We start from the raw sequence: 18,960 nt of genomic DNA on the forward strand, positions 1-18,960 counted from the left end.
ATTGGTGTCTTTAAAAAAATCTTCTGTGATTAAGTATGAAAAACTGAGGAATTGGTTATAATATGTGTGTGCATGTTTTTGCCTCAGTCAGTTTTATTTCAAGACAGAGTATATACCACGCAAGAAATTTTGGGAATCGCTTTGCCTTATCAGCATTGTGTAAATCAAAGTGTAGGGGCTGCTCGCAGTGATGTGAAGTATAGTGGGACGCACCATGGACTAGGGTGATGGATTGTACTTACAGCTGTTTAGCTGTGTGTGACCCTGAACAAGTATTTACAGCTGTAAAATGTACAGATTCTGTAAATTGTGCACAGAGCTGAAATGCCATTAGCATATTCTCCTGCCTCTCTTTGTCAGAGGCAGCTATGGATGCTGTTAACAGTGAGAGTCTTCTTTTAAACTGTGGTTCATCCAACTTCTGTGCTAAGAGTTGAAAATGAAAGTGAACAAGATATTGTCGTTGCCTTTGTGGAACTTAAAATCCGTGCACCATCCATGAAAAGCTTTCTTATATCTTAGTCAAGAGTAGACCTAGGGCTTCCCTGGTGGCGCAGTGGTTGAGAGTCTGTCTGCCGATGCAGGGGACACGGGTTCGTGCCCCGGTCTGGGAAGATCCCACATGCCGCAGAGCGACTGGGCCTGTGAGCCATGGCCGCTGAGCCTGCGCGTCCGGAGCCTGTGCTCAGCAATGGGAGAGGCCACAACAGTGAGAGGCCTGCGTACTGCAAAAAAAAAAAAAAAAGAGTAGACCTAAATTCACAGCGTAGGCATGCACACATACATACATACATACACATAAATATGCACCTGGAATGCCCCTTTTTGTTGCATTCTTTTTTTAAATAAATTTATTTATATTTGGCTGCGTTGGGTCTTCGTAGCTGCACGCGGGCGCTACTCTTTGTTGCGGTGCGCGTGCTTCTCATTGTGGTGGCTTCTCTTGTTGCAGAGCACGGGCTGTAGGTGCGTGGGCTTCAGTAGTTGTGGCGCGTGGGCTCAGTAGCTGCGGTGCATGGGCTTAGCTGCTCCGCGGCATTTGGGATCTTCCCAGACCAGGGCTTGAACCCGTGTACCCTGCATTGGCAGGCAGATACTTAACCACTGCGCCACCAGGGAAGTCCCTGTTGCATTTTTTATTTCCAGGAGTTTAAAGAGGATACTGTGTTATTTAAGTAACGGGGGAAAAAAACTTAATTTTGATTTACTCCTAATGAAAACCTAGCGCATCAGTATTTTTTAATATGTTTTGATATGATTTTTTTGGTCATTGAAATAAGCATTTTGGGAATTTTACCTCTAAAGATCATATGCTTTTTTATTTTTATTTTTGAAGATTATGCAAAGAAACTAAATTGCTAAGCTTCCGTGACTATTAGTTATTTAGTACTGAGCTAGGTTTTGACTTTTGATTTTGAAATAATTTCAAAGTTAAAGGAAAGCAGCAAAAATTGTATAAAGAACTCTGTCTATCCTTCATTCAGATCCACCAGTTGTTAACATTTTACCACATTTGATTGATCATTCTATCTCTTGCTTGCTCTCAATTTTTTTCTGTACCATACGAGATTAAGCTGCAAACATCACATCCCTTTCCCCTAAATACCTGTGTGTATTTCCTAAGAATGAACCATGTTAAAAATAGGTCATTTTTAGACTAGAAATGACTTTTACATACAGATTACAATGTAATGCAGATTGCATGGAACAAAAATGGAATAATAGCTACAGGACTATGATTAAGAAAGCAGTCTCCCCATGTATTTTGTTGGGTACCTGTTATGTGCTCAGCACTGTGTTGGGCACTTAGGGATGGTAGAAAAATAAGTCTGTATAGGTCTTTGACAGCTTTCAGATCTCAAAGGTAAGATAATCTCACAGGCTATGTAACAATGTGTGGTAGTATTCATTTATTAAAATGAGTTGTAGAAACTACAGCAAGTATTAAGTAACTTCTGAAGAGAGAGAGATTCTGGGGAAAGAGTTGGGTAGGGGAGGTTCATGGAAGAGATGGGCTTTTTCTGATCTCAGGTGATGATGAACATGATTTGAAGAGGATAGGAAGAGAAGTCATTTCTAAGATGCATGGATGTGAGTGCGAGAATCACTGTAATATATTTTTTAGGACAGTGAGAAGATTGGTACATTTTGAGAGGAATTTCAAGTGGGAACTATTAGGAGATAAGGTAAAGTCTGTAGATATTTGGAAGCCACTGAACTTTCTTCAGAGGGGAGAAACCCCATAAAAGCAAAACTTAAACTTTTTTAGGGAGCTGATATACTCTTAGGGAAGATATAATCTAAGTGACAGGGCAGAAGGACCTTAACCAGATGCCGGTGATCCTAAAAGGAAAAGAATATGAGAGATTCCAAAGGGAAATGTCCTAGAATTGGAACCTACAAGTAGGAAATACGGGTTCAGGCTGATGTCTGGGTGTTTGAGAAATGAGAATGTTTGCAGAGAACGCCGGTGTGCCATGAAGCTATAATCTCCGAGGGTTAACAGTACAGCAGGCAGTTAGAAATATGGAGTTGTCAGTTAGGATTGAAGAACAAAATGAAACAGTTTTGTATTGAAATGCTTGAAGGAAGAAAGAGAGACAGAAGCCAAGAATAAAACAGAATTCCATGGGATCATTTGAGAGAAGTTGAGGACCAAGCTTTAATTCTTGAGTGTAGAAATTAGGGAAGGACACTGAAAAAACAGCTATTGGAATGGTAAAATAGGAACCAGGATGATGTGCTATGAATAAATCCTAGAGAACAGGCTTAGAAGTGGTTAGCAGGGTCAAATTCTAGAATGGGAAGGAGATTGAGAAAAAGGATATCTAATTTAGAGCCAGTATAGCAAAGTAATTAATGGGGCTTCTAGAATCAGACTCTCTAGTTTTAAATCTTGGGTCCCTGCTTTCTGGCTGTGTGATCCCCAAAAGTCACTCAACTTCATTATGAGCACTCAGTTTCTCATCTATAAAGCAGGAACAACAGAAATAGCATTTACGATTAAGCAAGGCAATACATTAAACTACAGGGCCTGACATAACGCAAAGTGTTCAGTAAGTACGAGCTTCCTTGCCTCTCCTCCCTATCAGTGTGTTAGACTTCTGTCTCCCACACAGACCTTTTTTGCTGAAATTTCTTTCATCTGTGTACTTTTTTTCTAAATTCCAGACCACTAGGTTTCTGCCCTCTAGCCATCACCACTTAACTCTCTCAGAAGGAGCTCAAACCCCAACATCTCAGGATGAGCTCATCTTTCTCTTTACTGCCTTCCTTCTGCTACAGCCACCACTACCGGCTCGTCCTTCTGAATCCTCTTTCTTGCTTATTGACATTGGCTTCCTTGGAATCACCAAAATGAATGAAGTGATAATTAGCCTGTCCTAGACTAGGTTCAGTAGATTCAGTCATACCTAGATTTGAATCCCAGCTCCACAGTTCACCAACTGCACATTCCTAAGCACGTTCATTTCTCGGGGTCTCTGTTTCCTCATCTTTTGGGTAAGGGTGAATGGTCTTAGGAGGTAATGTTTGTAAAGGAATCTGGATACTCAGGAAATGGTCTTACTGTTACAGCCCTCCTTCTTCCTTATCACCCCTACTTCTACTTCCCCAACCCATCCAGTTATGGATGCTCTCACACATGTCTTACTGCTTCTCTGCCAGGTCAGTTTTTTTTTGTTTTTTTTTGCAGTACGCGGGCCTCTCACTGTTGTGGCCTCTCCCGTTGCGGAGCACAGGCTCCGGACGCGCAGGCTCAGCGGCCATGGCTCATGGGCCCAGCCGCTCCGCGGCATGTGGGATCTTTCCGGACCGGGGCATGAACCCGTGTCCCCTACATAGGCAGGCGGACTCTCAACCACTGCGCCACCAGGGAAGCCCTGGGTCAGTTTTTATAATGGTCACTTAGTCTCTCTTCTGGGAGCCTCCAGCCTATCCATTGCCAGGGACCTTGTCTAAATAGATGTGGTCAGTGATTCTCCCCAACTTACACCAGTGCATTGGCATTTCTTTGCCTCTGAGGATGTATATGTCCCCTATTTGGACTCCTCCCAGTTTTTACCACATCTCCTATTACTCATTATTTCTTTCCCTCAAGTCCACTCTGTAGCCTGAACGATTCATGGCAGTTCCCTGAACATGCCGTTCTGCTTCAGGCATCTACCCTTCCCCTGTGCAGTTTTCCTTGCCTGGTAAATCCCGTCAGCCTTCCCTTTTTTTGCCTGTTCTTTTTCAAAGCCTGGCTCAAGCAGTTTACTTCTCTGTTGAAGTTGATTCCTTTCTTTTACTGACATAGCTTCTAGCTCCAGGATGAGTAATTTTTGTTTTGAGGATTCTGATGATTACCCCTATGGGCTTTTCTCCATATTATATGTGTAGTCATATGGAGAGAATAGGTAGGGCCCACATAGTCCAGATTCTGTAGTAGTTTCCTCTTTTGTGGTGTTTATCAGACTGACAGCCCTATACACATGCACATGATCCATTGAGTTCCTGAAGAGCAGTGGCTGCCTTGTTCATTCTTGTACTTCAGTTATTGATGTGTTTAACAAATGTAAACTTTGCCAGAAGAGTCTTCCCAGATGTTTGTTAATAACAGAGAATTCTTTGACTAGTCTTAGTGACTCACATTAACATAAGAGCAGCTTATATCCCCTGCTGCTGTATTTAATGACACTATCTTATTTCCCAACCTAGGGCTGAGAAACATCTTGCCTATTACAACAGCAAAGGTGCCAATTGTAAAGTTCTTCCATTTGAGAAGTGGTCTGGAAGTGGACATCAGTTTGTATAACACATTGGTAAGATTTTCTTTAGACTTTTTCTTTATGGAGATGAAGGGGAGCAAGTATCTCTTAATTTACACAATCTTTCAGTAAAATTAAGCCATTCATTTCATCCAGTTCATTCTTTCAGTAGTTATTTATGAGTGCTTGCTAAGTGCCTGGCAGTGTTCTGAGGCTGGGGATATAACATAGAATTGAGTTAATATTAGTATTCGTTTAAAATGAGGTCAGAGTGGCAAGTGCTTTTTGTTTGGCTTGAACTTTGTTTTAATTTTGGAGCGTGTATGTGTGTGTGTGTGTTTGTGTGTGTGTGTGTCTTTGGTCTCATACCTGGTTTATTTCAGGGCTTTATGGGACCTCTCTGGCCCCTAAGGACATTTAATTTGAATAATGGGCAGGGAGTGGGGGGTGCAGATCTTACGTTGACTTAAATGGAACTGATTATTTTAATAGCCTATATTTTCTAGGAATGTTTAGACTAAGGAGGCCTGAGATCAGATGTCACTTATAATTCTTATCTAGTAAGTTAATGAAGTTTGTCTTCAGGGGAAAAATATTAGTTTCAGCCTAAATGTCTTCATCCTAAAATGAATTACAGTGTAAACCTTTTCAGAATATTCCATCTTAAAACTTTTTCTTCTAACTGGTAGACTTACAGTGTAATTTCCCTTTTAACAGGCCCTTCATAACACAAGGCTCTTATCTGCTTATTCAGCCATTGATCCCAGAGTGAAATATTTGTGCTATACCATGAAAGTATTTACAAAGGTGAGTATGCTTCCTCTTGTGATTTATCAGGAAATTTCATTACATCTTCAACCTTGTTGAAAACATAAGTCCATAACAGAAACAGACTCAGTGATATAGAAAACAAAGTAGTCGTTACCAGTGGGAAGAGGAAGTGGAGCGATAGGGGTATATGTATTATGGGATTAAGAGACACAAAGTACTATGTATAAAGTAAATAAGCAACAAGGATATATTGTACAGCACAGAGAATATGGCCATTATTTTGCAAAAACTTTTTTTGGCCTCACCGCACGTCTTGTGGGATTTTAGTTCCCTGACCAGGGATTGAACCCGGGCCCTCGTCAATGAGAGTGCAGAGTCCCGACCACTGGACCTCCAAGGAATTCCCTACTTTGTTATAACTTTAAACGGACTATAGGCTATAAAAATATTGTATCACTATGTTGTACACCTGGAACTAATATAATATTGTAAATCAACTATACTTCAATTAAAAAAAGAAAAAGAAAAGATAAGTGTGTATTTTTAAAGAACCATAGCCATGTCAAATGCTTCTTTTAACTATTTGAGAAGCCCTACTCAGCAAGCTAAAATTTTGTTGCTTAAATTTTACGTGGTAACCTAATATTGCTTCTGGCTGATAGTTCCACAGCTTTGTTGGGGTTTGTTTTGCTTTGATTTTTATTTATTTATTTATTTTTTTGGTTGGTCTTATTTGGTTTTGTTGGCATATTTTAGCATTTGAAAATGTAATTTTTATATTAGTGCCCTGTAGAAGCACCTTACTCTTAGTGACAATAGAATAGATGCAAGTGTAGCAGAAGACATTGGTGGTCTTTCCTTTGTTCCTCCTTTTCCTTCCCCCCCAGATGTGCGATATTGGCGATGCTTCTAGAGGCAGCTTATCGTCATATGCATACACGCTTATGGTGCTATATTTTCTCCAGCAGAGGAACCCACCAGTCATTCCTGTCCTTCAAGAGGTATTAGTAAAAGAAATTGTATTTCTCATCTGTAGAGCTGGGTGATCTTTGAGCCCTCTTCCTTCTCTAAAATTCTGTAGTTAAAATTTTTACTATTTTCCTACAAGTTTTTGTATCAATGCATTAAGTTTGTAATCAATACTAATAGTTTAAAAATTAATTTCAGATATACAAAGGTGAAAAGAAACCTGAAATATTTGTTGATGGCTGGAATATTTATTTTTTTGATCAAATAGATGAACTGGTACGTATTTTAATAGTAAAGAATTTCTACATCCTTGACTGAAAGTTACCTATCCTATGCTGTAGTGTAGATGGTCAACAACTATATTATCACTTGTAATATTTATTTATATTATGATAGTAAAAAAAAAAATAGCACATACAGATGATTCCTTTGAAGTTGAAAACATTTTTTTTAAGCCAGGTGAGTTTCTAGGGACTATATCCAGGATTTCTTTAATGCCCAAGAATTCCAAATGGTCAAGTAACTTTATTCCAAATGAACAAATATTTGCTCTGTGGTTTCCTACAGAGAGTTTGGAAAGACTCTCAGTTACAGAGATATAATAACCAGGTGTCACCAAGGCTCTTAAAATTTATTTCCAGATTCTTCCACAAACATGCATTCTGAGGTTTGGCATTTAAAACCCTGAGCTCTTTCTGTCTCCAAGTCATAGGGTAGAGATTAATAAACTCATGTAAATGATATTTTAAAATATAAAAGAAAAGTTATATAATTATATTTTTATGTATTTAAACTCTAGTTAATTAAAATAAACCCAGATTTACTCCCTAAGATACAAATGACTATTGATATTAACACTTTACTATAGAGCATGATATCTCTTGTTCCTTCTATTTCTAGCCCACCTATTGGCCAGAATATGGAAAAAATACAGAATCTGTTGGGCAGCTATGGTTGGGACTTCTTCGTTTCTACACAGAGGAATTTGATTTTAAAGAACATGTTATTAGCATCAGGAGAAAAAGTCTGCTTACAACTTTTAAGAAACAGTGGACATCAAAATACATTGTTATTGAAGGTACAAATAAAATCAAACTTAAAACTGATTAGAATATAGAGATTGAACTGTGAGGGTGTTCTTCATCCTTGCTGAGCTCTTCCAGAGCAGCCATGAGCCACTGATTGGGGTGCGCCTTGCAGCCATCCCGTTACTGTCCACATCAGGCAGACTTGTCTGTTTCCAACTTAAAGATTTATTTTTAAATGACTGATGCCCTCCCGTGGGGTCTCTCACAAATCCAAAAGTCTTTGTTCACCATGACAAGCCCTTTACCTGTGTTTAACAGGTACTGGAGAATAAGGTTGCTATAGAGGTAAGCCAGCTTCAAAATAGTGGGACTTTTAAAACCTTCCTAAGTGAGGGTTTGAAGAGTACCACCGAAAGTCAGTTTTCAAGGTCTTTATTTGCTGTTTATTGATGGAGAAGTTTACCTATAAGTAGTTAGATATAAAATTTGCCATTTATTTCGCCTGTGCTGAAGCCTTCCTTGAATGCTAAGATCCGTGGGCCATTGTGTTTGTATTGATATTTGATTGTTTATTTCCACTTTGGGAGATTTTTGTTTCTATCTTTGTAGATTTTTTATTAACTATATATATATTTATATATTCACCAAATTGTTTTCAGTGGTTGCTCAGTACTGGTTTTTTTTTATTGTTGTGTACTTGTTTTACAATATTATATTAGCTTCCTGTGTATAAAATAGTGATTCGATATTTTTATAGATTATTCTCCATTTAAAGTTATTATAAAATATTGGCTATATTCCCTGTGCTGTACAGTATATTCTCGTTGCTTATCTATTTGATATATAGTAGTTTGTGTCTCTTAATCCCATACCCCTATCTCGCCCCTCCCCATTTCCCTTTCCCTACCGGTAACCACTAGTTTGTTCTCTATATCTGTGAGTCTGTTTCTGTTTCGTTACATTCATTTGTTTGTTTTATTTTTTAGATTCCACATATGATAAATGTGGAATTCCACACATTCCACAAATGATAAATTTGTGGGATTTTTAATTTTAAAGACAAAATGGAGTTTAAATGTTTAAAAATGAATTGAGAAATGGCTTAAATATTTTGTTGATTTTGGTCTTTTTAAATTTATTTTTAATATAATCATATCACCTAAATAATGTATTACTTTAGGTTATGCTTTTATCATTACTTCTGCTTATTGACAGTATTAAACTACTGTGAACATTTGTAAAATTAAATTCAGATGACAATGAGTTATAGATACAATTTTAACTTTTTGGTATCTGATATGTCAAAAACATAGAACTTTGTCTTAAACCTTTCCACTATCACAGTGGGTTCTTACGGTCTGCCAATTATTAATATTTTTTTCTTAATTTTTTGAAGCCTCATTATCTTTTGCTTTTAACTTTACATTATTTACAAACAAGCCATTAGTAATAGGCTATATTAGAAGGAAGACTTTTAACTAGTCATTCTAGAACTGAGAAATTTCAGTGGTGGTAGTTTGTAGTGTCTGTACGATAGCTAATATCGTAGGATCTCTGCTAACACCAAGCAAACAACCAAAAATACTTACACATAGCACACACATAAAAATCACCAGAAGAAAGCATGACCAAACCTACTAGAAAGGTAACCTTCTCATAGCAGTTATTAGTATAGGGTTATACTGAGTAAAGGGTCCTATACGCCAGTAAACTCTTAGTGGGTCTAAATCCCAAATGGTATACCCCAGTTATTATACATTAGAAGCATAACAGACAACCAGAAGGAATGCCTCTTTTTACTTCGTTACTCTTTTTTTTTCTTTTTTTTTGCGGTACGCGGGCCTCTCACTGTTGTGGCCTCTCCCGTTGCGGAGTACAGGCTCCAGACGCACAGGCTCAGCGGCCATGGCTCACGGGCCCAGCCGCTCCACGCCATGTGGGATCTTCCCTGACCGGGGCACAAACCCGTATCCCCTGCATCGGCAGGCGGACTCTCAACCACTGCGCCACCAGGGAAGGCCCCTTTACTCCTTCTGTATGTACCATATACATCCTCTATTTTCTTAATGAGATGATCCCCAAAAAAGGTTTTGGGTTTATTTTTTCCTTTGCTTTCTTGAATATGTTTTTAGACATTTATTGGAAGTAATTAAATATCTATACATAATGTTTAAATTGTGAATTATTCTGTGTATTTTTATTTTAAATCCAATATAAAATAGTATTTTGATTTAGAAATAGTGCTTTACCTGAATTTATTTCATGAACCAGTTTATTCAGATCTCACATACATCTTTGACATCAGCATTTTTTCATCATTTCTACCACTTTTTGGATCATCTAACAAATAATATTTCGGATACATCATGTTTATATACCTATCTAAGACATTTGAGATGCAGACATTTCAGATCATATGGGAGGGACTTCCCTGGTGGCGCAGTGGTTAAGAATCCACCTGCCAATGCAGGGGACACAGTTTTGAGCCCTGGTCAGGGAAGAGCCCACATGCCGCGGAGCAACTAAGCCCGTGCGCCACAGCTACTGAAGCCCACACACGTAGAGCCCGTGCTCCACAACAAAGAGAAGCCACCGCAAAGAGAAGCCCGTGCACTGAAATGAAGAGTAGCCTCCGCTCGCCACAACTAGAGAAAGTCTGCGCACAGCAGCGAAGACCCAACGCAGCCAATAAATAAATAAATGAATAAATAGAATTCTAACACAAGCCATTTGGTTAAAAAAGAAAGATCATACAGGAGTCTATTTTTTGGCTGCATTGGGTCTTCGTTGCGCATGCAGGCTTTAATTGTGGCGAGCGGGGGCTACCCTTCGTTGAGGTGTACGGGCTTTTCGTTGCAGTGGCTTCTCTTATTGCGGAGCATAGGCTATAGGCACGTGGGCTTCAGTAGTTGTGGCTCGCGGGCTGTAGAGCACAGGCTTAGTAGTTGTGGTGCACGGGCTTAGTTGCTCCTCAGCATGTGGGATCTTCCCGGACCAGGGATCAAAGCCGTGTCCCCTGCATTGGCAGGCAGATTCCTAACCACTGCACCACCAGGGAAGTCCCAGGAGTCTTTATATAAAGCTTTTACTGGAAATGGAGATCCAGATAGCCATTGGTATGCTACTGGGACAGGTGTGTGTGTCTGTGTATGTTTTCATTTATCTTCTGTTTTATGAGCTTCATGATAAATTATTTTCTAAAATGATGTTTTAAAGGCTGTTAATTAGCAGGAGCATTCAGTACTAAAATGTTTTAAATATATTTGTGACTTCTATATGCCTCTAAAACTAGCATGATTAGGTAATATCAGACTAATATATCTTCTCCAAACAGTATTTTGTTGTTCAAAATGAAGCACGTTCTCATAATATGAAGGACTCTTTAAGGATTCAAATATAAAGCAATACCCTCTTTTCTGATGGATACTTTTGGGGGAAAACTTACCTTATATTTAGGAATATATATATATATTACTTAGTTGTATTATAGACTTAAAACTCGTTAAAAAGGCAGTCATTTAATACTTTTATTGATAAAGTATGTAACACTTTCTTCTTGTTATATAGACCTCACTTAATGTATGAATACTGGTATTTCCTATTTGATTATCTTTTTATGTTTTCATTAATTTTCTTTACTTAGATCCATTTGATTTGAATCATAATCTTGGAGCTGGATTATCAAGGAAAAGTAAGTTATTACTTCGTTTATAAATATTAATGCCATCTCTTTTCCTTTTAATCCCTCCAATTGAGCCTTTACTCTTTTCTTCTTAGTGACAAATTTTATAATGAAAGCATTTATAAATGGGCGAAGAGTATTTGGTATTCCAGTCAAAGGATTTCCAAAAGACTACCCCTCAAAAATGGTAAGTTTTGGAAATACAAAAAACCAATTCTAAAAGCCATTTAAGCACCTAATTTGTATACATTACTTCAGTAGTAATCTAAATACTCTGGAAGTTTGGTGAGTCTAGCCAAGATAAAAACCTTTTAATAAACATCCCTGTTTTGAAGCCATTTATCAGGAGAACAGGAAGAGATAGCCGGAAGTGGAGTTTGGGTGGGAAAATTAATAATTTTGTTGCTGCTGCTTTTCCTCGGTAACACACATTGGTGGCACTGCTGTTCCACCAAGCATTCAGCTCCATACCAGCCTCTGCAAACCCAGTTTGCACATATCTAAGGACATCCCCCACCCCCTCATATGACATCTAGATTCTTCCAGTCTGCTTGCAAAGAGTAATAAATCCCTTAATGGGACAAGAGAGAGTCAGTGCTGCCTGTGCTAAAGATCTGTCTGTTCTCATATAACCTAATAATCAGGTTTTTATGGAACCACACTCATTAAAAACAAAACAAAACTGCATTATAAAAATTCATTTCAGTGAGAGAAAACGGGAAGGGGTTAGGAACTAGAGAGTTTTATGTTAAAAACAAAGGGGTTTTTTTCCTGCATTAATTTTCTTAATAAAGACTTTTTAAATGAACCTTAAGTTCTTGGGTGTATAAGCATGTTCGGCATTTGATTACGTCTCTGCATCTAGTGTTTGCTAGATACTGCTGTGGTGGTCTTCTACACCAGTGCTTTTGAAACTTGTTCAAACAAATCACCTGGGGATTTTGTTAAAATGCAGGTTCTGATTCAGGAGGTCTGGAGTGGGGCCCAAGACTATGTCCTACAAGCTCCCAGGTGATGCCACTTCTGCTGGTACCCACCTTAATTTTGGTGGCAAAGAGGCTAGAGTCCAGACCATTGTCTTTCCTTTCCTCTGATATTTTCCTTCAGAAGCCACAACAAAGCAACAGCACATAGCTTCTTTCTTTTTAGGTTTTAGCCTTTTCATTTTATGAGAAAATGAAGTCTTTGTACCTGGCCTCAGCTTCCCCCAAGTCCTAGGAAGCTGACTCACAGGGATGTATAATGCTTTTGTTCAGAAGTGTGGAAGGGAACAAGCTACCTTTATGGTTAAACCGTGTTCTGCATGATGAATAGTAATAAACAAAAATGAATTCAGGTAAGCCTATCCTGAATTAGACCTCTTAATGGTTTTAGACTTTGGAATTAAGCAATATAATAATAACTATTAAAATTAATATATCGATGTTGGTATGTCAGTGAGATTCCTGATTGATATTGGTTAGTTTTTGTGTTTGGATCTCATATTAATAGTTCAGATTTTTATGTATTTATATTCTGCTAGGAGTACTTTTTTGATCCAGATGTGCTAACTGAAGGCGAGCTGGCCCCAAATGATAGATGTTGCCGAATTTGTGGGAAAATTGGACACTTCATGAAGGACTGCCCTATGAGGAGAAGGTAAGCAGATATTCAAAAGAGGTGGTTTTGTTTTTGTTTTCTTGCTGTACCAGTTTTTAAATGAGGTTCTCTTGTAACAGAAAATAAACTTGTATTAAATCCAGCAGTTCTCAGATAAATTTGAGCTTTTTTTTACCATGAAAATGAAGTGATTTAAAACATGGCTTTAAGTGCAGATGACTAGGATTAACTAGGGTGTCCAGGAGACAGTCTTCCAGGCCCGGTCACCTTTCCTAATTTGGGGCACAGCCCTAATCATCACTTGATCATTTGGTTATCACACTCTCCAACAGGGATATACGAACAAAAGAGGAAACTGAAATTCTTCCCTTTTACAGCAGTGAGGAGTTCAGAATCATTTCAGTCAATGAAAAGTAAAATGGGTTTTTTTTTTTTAGGATCTCAATTACACTTCTGTGTACAATAACTGGGGCGTACTTAATAATTGCTATGGTGACCTACTCAGTTTGGGCCCCATGCTTTCTTATGATAATGATTGCAGGAGGGCAGAGCGGGACGTAGGTTAGGTTGCTTGCTTGGGACACATTCTTGTTTTGGGGTGGTGGTGGTATTTTTAACTGGACGATAATATTCTCATTTAAAAACTTGCCACTTAAAATAAGTCACCATCTGGAATTCAAGGCTCTTATTTAGTACTTTATTTTTATTCAGATAATAGTCACTGATCATGTAGGTCAAGGAAGAAATAATTTTGACAGTTTAAGAACATAAATCTCCTTATAACCATTGTTTCCTTGTGAACCTAAAGTTTCATGTCTCAAGTTTCCAGTGCTGGTAAAGAATGCTCATGGGCCAGAAAGGTTTAAGAAATCATTCCAAGGATAATTTGAGTTTCATTGCATCAGTATCAGAGTAGGTATTAACTTAAGGAGTTCCACTAGTTGCAAAAACTGGTTTTAAAGCACTAGAGTACTTGTGAAAATGAAAAAAACTACACCCTTAAGCCCTGAGGTTGCTTCTTAATAGAGAAGATGAACTTAAATTGTTAAATTCTTGTTTTTCCCTCTGATGCCTCCTATATCTGGTTGTCTCCTAAACCTGAAGTGGTCTTAGGAATTTATTTAGGTTTTTGTTCAGATTTTTCCTACTAATATTATATCTTCTACAGAGTGAGGCGACGGCGAGATCAGGAAGATACACTGAACCAAAGATACCCCGAGAACAAAGAGAAAAGAAGCAAAGAAGACAAAGAAATTCAAAACAAGTACACAGAGAGGGAGGTATCAACAAAAGAAGATAAGCCCATGCAGTGCACCCTTCAGAAAGCCAAGCCAGTGAGAGCAGCTGTTGACCTGGGGAGAGAGAAAATTCTCAGGCCACCAGTGGAAAAATGGAAGAGACAAGACGACAAAGACTTAAGAGAAAAACGTTGTTTTATTTGTGGAAGAGAAGGGCATATTAAAAAGGAATGCCCACAGTTTAAAGGCTCTTCAGGTATGCACACCCATCACACCTTGATGTTTGCACTCACATCTCAAGGGAAATCTCTTTTTTAGAGTTCTTAACTATTTTATTTATATTTATTTCTTTAACAGATCTATTTACTGGAAAAGATTTTGTTTTTAAGAAGGTGAACCCACCTCTCCTGCCTTTACTTCTGATCCTCTATATGTCTTGAACACTTATTGCTGGTTTTTTGAGAGGCTTATCAGAGTCATTTGGTTGACTTTTCTGATAAGATTATCAGTGAATCGAAGACCTGGTAATCCCCAGTACCTAAAAAATGTAACCTAAGTGACCAGAAAACAAGCTACCACTTGAGCTTTGCTACTCAGTGTGTGTACTTTTGAAATGGAAGCGCTGCCGGGCCATGGGGGAGTGATCTCAGGACACCATACAGTGCGTGCAGGAGCCGCTTGTATTGTTGTTTAAATACATGTGCGCACAGGCCTAGAAAGGGGACTAGAAGTAGAAGGGTTACACAGTTAATGGTGCCTCTACCTGCAGCGGATTGTCTTTGCATTTCATCATTTTAATAATTTTCTGCAGTGAGCATGATTATTCTTATGATGAGGAAAAATATATTGATACTATCAGTCCATAGTTGAAAATCATCCACAGATCTTGCCCCTTTGAGTTGTCAGATCTTAATCCACTTTTTCTATTAAATGGGTAAAGTGTCTGTTATGGGCATCTTTTTAACAGACTGTTAAGAGTAAGGGTTCTTTGTGTGGGGGGGATAAGTTATGGTTTACAAAGCAGTTTATACACTCTCACTTTCTTTTCTCAGAACAAACCTGTGAAAGTGGATGAAATTTGATTAGCATGGAAATGAAACCCTGAGAAATAATGTTTTTGATTAAAGTGATAACCCTGTTCTTGTCCTCGATTGTAAATGATGTTTATGTGCAGCATAAAAAAATGTCAGCACTGACAATTTCCTTAAAATATTCACTCTAGTCCTTGTTGTTCCTGGAACACTAATACCTCTCTTCCATTCTATGAATCACATCAGCAATATAGTATCTCTTTTTCTTAAGGTAGAAACTTTTTAGATCAGCTATCCTTATTTTTTTTAAATGAGCTTTATATGAAAAGAAGTATATTTTTAAATTGTTTTCATTATTGATTTTAAAATAGGACTTAAATGTTTATGAAAGTTACAGCTTCAGCTTGTCCTACTTCTAAGGAATTCAAATTCAAACTTTTTTGCCCTAACAAGGGACGTATACCAGAATAAAATGATCTTCTTTTATAATTATAAGAGGTAAAATGTTTAAAAGAAATTAAAAGCAATAGCTAACATTCATTGAGCACTTATGATGGGTAATTTCATCTCATTTTCACCACAGCCCCATTAAATGTGGTATTATTGATATCTCCAGTTTACAGATGAGGAAACTATAAACGGTATAGATAAGATGTAATATAGTCTCACCAAAATTCCTTTTGTAGGCTACCCTTCAGAAAACTCAGGTTTTGTGTTTACTCAGAGCAGGAGCATTGCGTTCCTCTTTGGTACAAGAGTGGTGAAGGAATGCCCCTGTCCTCCCGCAGCTTGGATGGATCTCTTCTTTCTAGCTAGTAGCAAGTTTTAAGTTACCTACTAGTGAATCTCTCAAAATAGTTAGAGCAGGGAATTCCCTGGCCGTCCAGTGGTTAGGACTTGGGGCACTTTCACTGCTGTGGGCCAGTCTGTGGTCGGGGAACTAAGATCTGACCAAAATAAAAAAAAAAAAAGTAGTTAGAGTGGATTCTGGCTGCCTAGGGGGCAGTAGCAAGTCAAAGAGAGATGGGATATCCTGGGGCAGGGATGGGGTATTATCAAAGCTACGGAAAGCACTAGAATCTTGGTTTCTTCAGACTGCAGTGTTTTCACATTAAATCAAGTAGTCATAATATAAAAGTAAAATAAAAAGGGGAGGAGTGGGGCTAGAGTATGGTGAATTTCCTCCAAGAGCAATTAAAAATAATCAGCTTCTTTCTGTCTAAAAATTATGTTGCTCCCTCTCATTTCTTCCAATATGTTATTATTTTGTCCACACAGTATACTGAGTAGAGTTTCTGTCATATCAACAGAAAATCATTCTGTGAAGGTTTGAAACAGGGCTACTACTTTGGATTTAAAGTAGGAACAAAAAGTGCTGATTTCTTTCTCAGGTCTGTCTAAATCTGATTGTGTATTTGGATCCCCTTCTTCACCTAGCCCTTTGAGACCAACTGGCACATTTGTTCAGGTAAACCTAGCTCAGGCCTGAGCAGGAAACCCTCCCATCCTCTGTCTCTCCTGCAAACACGTACTGAGTGCTAGCAGCTCTGTGCCAGGTGCTCAGAGGTGCTGGGCTGCCCCAGGCCCTGTCTCCATCCTCGTGGCTCCTCTGCTCTGCCCAAGGCACAGGTTGCGATGAGCTTGCTGTGCACCAGCTCACCGGGTGTGCTTTAAGGGGTCCTGCAGATGTGTCTTGCTTGTTGATTAACTTGCGAAGTTCTGCCACCCACATGCCTAATTTCAGCTCTCCTTGGATTTAGTTACAGTTTTCAGGCTGTTTCGGATGCTGTTCCTTTCGACTTTGTAAACCAGTCTATTTCGTTTTTTAGGCAGTGCTTTTACATGAAGACCAAAAGAAACAAAAAACATCTATATTTTTGAGTCCCCAGTCAGGTATGTGGGTTTGAAAAAAAAAAAAAAATGTGTGTTATTTTATTTACTGCATAGTGTACCACATGCCTTTTAAGGCATTTCCTTTGAATAAGTGGTTTTAACAGGGATTGGACATCAGAATCACTTGGGGAACTTTTAAAAATACAGCTACCCTGCCCCCACCGTCATTTCTTTTTTTTTTCCTTTTTGCGGTACGTGGGCCTCTCACTGTTGTGGCCTCTCCCGTTGCGGCGTACAGCCTCCGGACGCGCAGGCTCAGCGGCCATGGCTCACGGGCCCAGCCACTCCGCGGCATGTGGGATCTTCCGGGACCGGGGCACGAACCCGTGTCCCCTGCATCGGCAGGCGGACTCTCAACCACTGTGCCACCAGGGAAGCCCAACCTTCATTTCTTAAATCAGATGCGTCAGGGTCTAGGCTTAGGCCTGTGTATTTTTTAAATGTTCTAGGTGATTCTTATACCATCCTTGAGTAGGAACCATAGTCTAGTTATTTGTTTCTCTTCTATACTTTTTGTTTCTGCTTTGAAATTGCCACTGTCTTGTCAGCAGTGTATTCTCCTCATGGAGATTATTTACCATGCACCAAAGTAAGGAAAGAAAGTAATCATTGACCTGAACACTCTCTCTCTCAGCTGCGTCATTTATTCATTACTTCAACAAATATTTATTAAGCCACACCTCCCACCCACCCGCCCCCTCTAAGTTCAGGGTGTGGGCCTAAACACTGAAGACACAGCAGTGAATCAGCAAAGCCCCTTCTCTCATTTACTCTGCATTCTTGTCAGAAGAGAGACAAATATTTCATGTGGGACAGATGCTAAGAAATATAAAGCAGGAAAAGGGAAAGAGAATGTTGGGAGGGAAGAGGTCTCTCTGATAGAGTAACATTTAAGCAGAGAATCAAGTGAAAGAAAGAGGCAAGCCAAGAGGAAATTGGAGTTAGACTCTTACAACAGAGCTGAGAACAGTTTTGTCCTGGGTGGGTGACACTAAGTGGAATGAGGGTGAGGAGGGTTGGTTGGAGGGGAGGTCAAGGGTATACAAGTGTGGGTCATGCAGCTCCTTCAGCAATGGTAGGGATGGGATTTTTATCTCTACATGAGATGGGCAACTGTTGGAGGGTTTTGAGCAAAGGAGTGGTATTATCTGAATTGTTTTAAAAAGTTCATTATGCCGTGAGGAGGCAAGGGTGAAAATTCAAACCAACAGGGAGGCTCCTGCTATAGTTCAGGGGAGAGTGGAGGACGGCTTAGATGTAGGTAGAAGGGGTGGAGGAAGTGAGGACTGCTAATGTTCTGGAGACTTTAAAGGTAGCGCCACCATGATCTGTTGATGGGTTAGATGATAAAGCATGAGAGAAAATCATGAGATTTTGAGAATCAGAGCAGACACTGTGATTTTTGCTCTGAGCAGCTAGAAGAATGGAGTTTGAATTTCCTGTGCCGGGGAACCATCAGGAAGAACAGATTATGGGGAGAAATAGAGTTGGGTTTTAGACGTGTAAGTTTTAAGAGACCTGCTAGATATTGGGTAGAGATGTTGAGTAGCCAAGTAGATATAGGAGCCTGGCATTTAGAGCAAAATCCAGGCTGCAGATACAAATTTGAGCATGCTCAGTGTATAATAGATAGTAGTTAAGTCCTGGGTCTGACTGCGATCACTTAGAAAAGAGAAAAAGCTTGAAGAGGCTCAGGCAAAATAAACCAAGGAGACACAGGAAAAATGGTTCATGGGGAAGGAGAAGCAGCAAGTTGGGTCCCGGAGTCCAAATGGAGAAAGTGCCTCAAAGAGGGAGAATTGACTTCGTGCAAATTGCTGCTCATAGGTCTGTGCACCGAAGACTGAGAATGCAGCATTTTATTTGGCAACACAGAAGTCACTCACTGTGACTTTGAAAAGAGCCATTTCTTTGGAGTGGAGGGCAGAAAAACCTGATTGGAGAGAGTTGTGGTGAGAAGTGCTAGAAGAACTGTAGGCTGCTTAACTTCAGCTGTGGGTT

At 39.2% G+C, this 18,960-nt stretch overlaps 1 protein-coding gene across 5 annotated transcripts in view; it reads left to right on the forward strand.

The window, feature by feature from the left end:
* TUT7 (terminal uridylyl transferase 7) overlaps positions 1 to 18,960 on the forward strand; it is a 67,272-nt gene that overhangs the window by 38,957 nt on the left and 9,355 nt on the right. For 2 of the 5 annotated variants that reach the window (XM_029203192.1, XM_029203193.1), the window contains exons 18-28: positions 4,699 to 4,802; positions 5,466 to 5,555; positions 6,407 to 6,520; positions 6,687 to 6,764; positions 7,389 to 7,566; positions 11,160 to 11,207; positions 11,294 to 11,385; positions 12,721 to 12,836; positions 13,966 to 14,291; positions 16,458 to 16,534; positions 16,896 to 16,959. In XM_029203192.1, the coding sequence (XP_029059025.1) occupies positions 4,699 to 4,802; positions 5,466 to 5,555; positions 6,407 to 6,520; positions 6,687 to 6,764; positions 7,389 to 7,566; positions 11,160 to 11,207; positions 11,294 to 11,385; positions 12,721 to 12,836; positions 13,966 to 14,291; positions 16,458 to 16,534; positions 16,896 to 16,959 (1,287 nt within the window). Of the gene's footprint in view, positions 1 to 4,698; positions 4,803 to 5,465; positions 5,556 to 6,406; positions 6,521 to 6,686; positions 6,765 to 7,388; positions 7,567 to 11,159; positions 11,208 to 11,293; positions 11,386 to 12,720; positions 12,837 to 13,965; positions 14,292 to 14,392; positions 16,081 to 16,457; positions 16,535 to 16,895; positions 16,960 to 18,960 lie in introns of those variants that run through there. The other 3 variants (XM_029203196.1, XM_029203194.1, XM_029203195.1) reach the window with 3 other exon arrangements.

The sequence above is a fragment of the Monodon monoceros genome, unplaced genomic scaffold (assembly GCF_005190385.1).
Source record: "Monodon monoceros isolate NGI ecotype Baffin Bay Population unplaced genomic scaffold, NGI_Narwhal_1 Super_Scaffold_5, whole genome shotgun sequence".
Classification (NCBI taxonomy): domain Eukaryota; kingdom Metazoa; phylum Chordata; class Mammalia; order Artiodactyla; family Monodontidae; genus Monodon; species Monodon monoceros.